Source organism: Gigantopelta aegis, chromosome 10, assembly GCF_016097555.1.
Source record: "Gigantopelta aegis isolate Gae_Host chromosome 10, Gae_host_genome, whole genome shotgun sequence".
Taxonomy (NCBI): domain Eukaryota; kingdom Metazoa; phylum Mollusca; class Gastropoda; order Neomphalida; family Peltospiridae; genus Gigantopelta; species Gigantopelta aegis.
In genome coordinates, this window is record NC_054708.1 from 20,052,831 (window position 1) to 20,058,830 (window position 6,000).

At 41.7% G+C, this 6,000-nt stretch overlaps 1 protein-coding gene across 3 annotated transcripts in view; it reads left to right on the forward strand.

The window, feature by feature from the left end:
- LOC121383128 (galactoside alpha-(1,2)-fucosyltransferase 2-like) overlaps window positions 1–2,344 on the forward strand; it is a 58,123-nt gene extending 55,779 nt beyond the window's left edge. For all 3 annotated transcript variants that reach the window (XM_041512932.1, XM_041512931.1, XM_041512933.1), the window contains one exon: window positions 647–2,344. In XM_041512932.1, coding sequence (XP_041368866.1) covers window positions 647–1,953 — 1,307 coding nt within the window. In that variant the 3' untranslated portion in view covers window positions 1,954–2,344. The remainder of the gene's footprint in view (window positions 1–646) is intronic.
- Window positions 2,345–6,000: the final 3,656 nt, after the last annotated feature.

Below are 6,000 nucleotides of genomic sequence, written 5' to 3' on the forward strand. Positions count from 1 at the left end.
AACCATGATGGAGTGAAAACCAGATCAATCCTCTTGGCAATTTTAGTTTTTGAATTATGGACCATTGCCATAATTAAATTATTTTCACAAATTATCATTAATAAGTGAAGTATGGTGGTTACGTAGATGTTTGAATAAAGTACATTTAGGGGGAAATCAAATATATTTTTGTTCAGGTAATACTTTGTTAGGCCATTTAATAAGTCAGTGGTCTGTGACAATATGCCTTTAATATAAATATAGATATTTAAAACTAAAAAGACAATACTTCATAATTTTCGTAATTGCATCCCACTCGCCGCCCCGTCGGTGGGCCCATTGGGTTATTCCTCGTTCCATCCAGTGCACCACGACTGGTATATCAAATACCGTGGTATATGCTACCCTGTCTGTGGAAAAGTGCATATAAAGATCCCTTGCTGCATTAGAAAAAATGAAGCGGGTTTCCTATGATGACTACGAGTCAGAATTACCAAATGTTTGACATCCAATAACCGATGATTAATTAATCAATGTGCTCTAGTGGTGTTTTTAAACAAAACAAACTTTTCCCACTCGCCGCTTACTCAAATATGGCCCAGAATTTATTTTGAAAAGAATAAATAAAAATAAATTCTATGAAAATATTCTCTCTTTTTTTTTTCAGGCATCTTCGTCACAGTTGTGGTTTTCCTTCATTTCAACTATCTGACACTTGATTCACAATATTACACTGCCTGGTTGTCGATGAAATACAAGCAAAATGAACGGAATATTTTCAACTGGAAAACCAACAAAGCCGGCAATGAGATTACGGGGAATGTTTCGAAAGTAATTGGCACTAGCCACATGCCATTATTATCATCATCTTCATCATCATCTTCATTATCTTCTTCATCATCATCATCATCATCAACATCATCATCAACATCAAAGACGATGATTTCAATGACAACATCTAGTAACAGACTAGACGAAAGAAAACTCTCTACACTTCTATTGCAGAGTAGCAGCAAATCATTAACTACAACCAATTTGACTGTACAACGTGTTACGACTACAACACCCACAACGACCACAATTTCGTGCTCTGATCCATTTTTGGCCACGTTTCAACGAGAGAAAAAATTCGTATATGAAAATATCCCAGGAGGTCTTGGAAATCACATGTTTCAGTACGCGTCTGCTTACGGCATAGCCATTCGACTCAACAGAACCATGTTGGTTGAAAGGAAAAGGTCACTGAATAATTGTTTTGATCTTGAAGCCATTAAAATAGATGAATGCATTATCAAGGTAGCAAAGGTAAAGCATGAGAATGCGGCTAAAGCTTGCTCGTTTGACGAGCGGCTTTTTCATCTTCCCCCAGGTGAAAACATCGCTGTCGGACTTTACCTCCAGTCTTGGAAATACTTCGAGAACGTTGTGCCGCAAGTGAAGAAACAGTTCACGTTTAAAACGCCAATATCCAATAAAGCTGAACAAATCATCAGAAAAGCCTCAGCCGATTTCTTTAAAACACAAACTTCTGTCGATGGCACTGCGAAAAACATTACATTCGTTGGCATTCATGTTAGGCGCAGTGACATTGTTAACGAAAAACGGTTTAGAGATTTTGGCTATCAGGTCGCTCCTAAACAATACATAGACAAAGCTATGGCGTATTTTACTAAGAAATTTATAAATGTTCAATTTATGGTGTGCTCCGACAATATGACATGGACACAGGCTAACATTAAACATCCAAATGTCGTGTTTGTCCATGGTAATTCACCGGAAGTAGATATGAGCATGCTCGTCCAATGTAATCACACAATCTTGACCGTTGGCACGTTTGGTTGGTGGTCTGGGTTTCTGTCAGGAGGTATAACTCTATATTATAAGCATCCAGTTCGGGAAGATTCGGCATTAAGAAATGCGTTCTCTAAGAACTATTCGGATTATTTTTATCCAGGTTGGATTGGAATGGAATAGAATTCAACAATCATCATAATAATTGTTCAGTGTTTGGGCTTCTGTTAGTGTACAAATTAGGTGCAGATTCTGGGCAGAGTGATGGGGTATACACCTCCCAATTACTTAAGTTTTGTTTGTTTTTATTTTTGTTTTGTTTGTTTGGGGGGGGGGGGGGGGGGGGGGGGGGGGGGGGGGGGGGGGGGTACAATCAATACTGTTACATTTATCACCAATGGTAGGATTGGTATTATTTACTGTGCTATTAAAAGTGACTTCCAATTAGACCTAGCCGGATGTTATTTGATATTTTGCTACCACGAACTTGAAAAAGAAAGAAATGTTTTATTTAACGACGCATTCAACACATTTTATTTACGGTTATATGGAAAGAAATAAATGTTTTATTTAAGGACGCACTCAACTCATTTTATTTACGGTTATATAGCGTCAGACATATGGTTAAGGACCACACAGATATTAAGAGGGGAAACCCGCTGTCGCCACTTCATGGGCTATTTTCGATCAGCAGCAAGAGATCTTTTATATGCACCATCCTACAGACAGGGTAGTACATACCACGGCCTTTGATATGCCAGTCGTGGTGCACTGGCTGGAACGAGAAATAGCCCAATGGGCCCACAGACGGGGATCGATTCCAGACCGATTTCAGACTACAACTGGGCTACGTCCCGTGCCCCCACTAGTTTGAGACGCAAACGGCACGACGGCTTAAAACCTATTAGTGCGTTATCAAAGAGAACGACCGCTCACTAAGAAGTTAAAGTCTGTTTTGTTTAATGACACCACTAGAACACATTGATTTATCAATCATCGGCTATTGGATGTCAAACATTTTGTAATTCTGATATATAGTCTCCGAGAGGAAACCGGCTACACTTTTCCATTAGTAGCAAGAGACCTTTTTATGCACCATTCCACAGACAGAATAGCATATACCAGTCTTTGATAGTCTAGTCATGGTGCACTGGCTGGAACGAGAAATAGACCAATGGGCCCACCGGGGGGGGGGATCGATCCCAGACAGACCGCGCATCAAGCGAGCGCTTTACCACTGGGCTATGTCCCGCCCCTGCTCACTGAGAAGATTAGTACCTTTGTCTCGAACGTGTCTCCTCAGTGCATGGGCCGCGAAAGGGGGGGGGGGGGGGCATAACATGCATGGAACCCTCACCCAATAGGTTCGAACCCGCAAATACATATATTTCCATCCCCCAGACCGTTGAATTGACATTGTCTACCCACTCCCACACACACTTTCAAATGCACTCTGCAGGTCCTGCAACGTATGGTCTGGTTTCAGTCGCAGTTATAGGAGGGGACTCAAGGAGCCTGGCTCCCTAGGATCCTACAAAACGAACTTTGTATGTCTCTGGTTGTGGGGTCCAACGAAACACCAAAACGGGACTGAAATGGAACTTAAAAGATCATAACAGAATCATTGCTACCAGACTACTGGATTTCAAAGTTCTCTACGTCTCGTTCGGTTTTATTTTTCACCCAGAAATAGATTATTGCACGAGCGGCCATACGAAATTTATGAAAAGAGTTTGGGAATTGTTTTTATTCCCCTAGCGAGAGTGAACATTCCACACGAGTTGCATAAATACCGTGTGACACAGACGCAAATGTGATAATGTGTTTATTATCCACAAACTAATTTATAGCCGACATTGACAAGACTACAATCTAAAGTTTGTAACCATTTTAAAAGGTTTTGAGCGAATAATATATTTTTACATTCTTAAAATTATAACATTTTCTTGCTTAGAATATGAATATATCTATAATCAATGCTTTTCTGGACATCGTAATGTTTTGCTGTATCGTAATGTCGATTGTGGTCTAAAATAATTTCATATGTACAAATTTATTATTTCTTTGAAATATGAAATATATAATTCGGCCAAACGATCTCTCAAACAGATTTATTCGTATAATGCTTTATATTTAAAGGATGCTAAAATTGTGTTTTAAAAATCAACAACAACAGGAAAAAGGATGTGTGCTTATTTTGTTCGAAGGGTGGAGTGGGGAGGCGCAAACGGAAGTCTTTCTAAGGGCTGAAAACTTAGGAAAGTTCCTTTAAGCATGCTTCTGTTCAAAGAAAAAAAGAAATATTTTATTTAACGACGCACTCAACACATTTTATTTACGGTTATATGGCGTCAGATATATGGTTAAGGACCACACAGATATTGAGAGAGGAAACCCGCTGTCGCCACTTCATGGGCTACTCTTTTCGATTAGCAGCAAGGGATCTTTTATATGTATCACCCCACAGACAGGATAGTACATACCACGGCTTCAGTTCACTACACATTCAACGGAAAAAACAAACGTTTCATTTGACGACGCACACGTTTTTAATTACGATTACAGTATATGGCATCGGGCATATAGTTAAGGACCAAAGATATATAGAGAAGGCCTAATAAATTGTATAACTTGTGCCTAATCCATTTGTTCTTTTTTAAAAAAAACAATAAAATATGTTTGAATATAAAATATACCAAAGATATAATTTAAAACCCCCACTCCATGGCCTACTCTTTAGTGACGGGGGAGGGACGTAGCCCACTGGTAAAAGCGCTCGCTTGATGCATGGTAGGTCTAAGATCGATCCTCATCGATGGACCAACTGGGCTATTTCTCGTTCACGACCAATATTACTACTCAAAAGAATTTAAGGGTCAAAAATTTATAACGAAATAAGTTTCAGAGTGTATTAGATTGATGATGTAAACTACACCAAATTTTTTATTTATTGTTCCATATTTACAAAAACCCACAAATAAACGTCACTGTATACAAGAAAGTCACATGACATGCTGTCAAAGTTGAAGGTTGTCAAACATGGATTTTACACATTAGAACATTCGTTTAATAGTGTGTGAATCCACCCTGGCGCGAATACACTCGACACATCGTTGCCTCATGCTGTTGATCAGACGTCTGAAGAACTCTTGGGGAATGGCCTGCCACTCTGCCATAAGAAGTTGACCCAGATCATGAAGGTTGGCCGGAGGGGCATGGTTATCCCGAACTCTCCTACCTAATTCGTCCCAGGCGTTCCCTATTGGGGCCAAGTCAGGCGAATATGCTGGCCAATCCATCCTGGCGATACCTTGTTGTCTGAGAAAGTCCGTTACCACCATGGCGCGGTGGGGTCTGGCATTGTCATCCTGCAGAACTGCCCCGCCGCCAATCTGCTGAAGGCCTGGGAGAACCAACGGTCGGATAATCTCATTCAGATAGCGGATTCCATTCAGATTGCCATCCACCACATAGATGGGGGTCCTGTGGTGGATAGAGATGCCGCCCCACACCATGACGCTGCCACCACCGAACCGGTTACGTTGTCTAACGTTAACGTCAGCGAAGCGCTCCCCAGGACGTCTGTAGACACGAACCCGACCGTCGTTGAACTGGAGACTAAACCTGGACTCATCAGTGAACATCACTCGACCCCACTGAACACGTTGCCACCGCAGGTGAAGCGTGCACCAGTGACGTCTGGCCGTTCTGTGACGTGGTAGGAGTGGTGGTCGAACAGCCTGGCGACGGCAGCGTAGATTATTGGCTCTCAGACGATTGCGTATGGTTTGATCAGACACTCGAGTTCCAGTCGCAGTCCGCAGATTGTCACGTAATCGGCGTGCAGTGGTTGTGCGTTGACGTAGAGCCATATTGGTGATGTAGCGGTCCTCTCTATTTGTAGTGCTTCGGGGTCTTCCCGAACGTGGACGATTTCGAACAGAATTCGTTGCTTGGTACCGTTGCCACCGTCGGCCAACGACACTCTGACTGACACCAAGTCTCAGAGCAACATTTCTTTGCGTATTGCCATCCTGAAGCCAAGCAATAGCCCTTCCTCGATCTTCGATAGTCAGTTGAAATCGTACCATTGTCGAATTTGGAGTGTGCACCGTACACGAACGCAAGCTCCAATTATACGGAAATTCAGCAATGGGAACATGGAATACACGTGCAAAGCGTGCAAATGAAGCGCTTTGTGAAAAAGCAAGTTATGGGCACTTAGCAGAC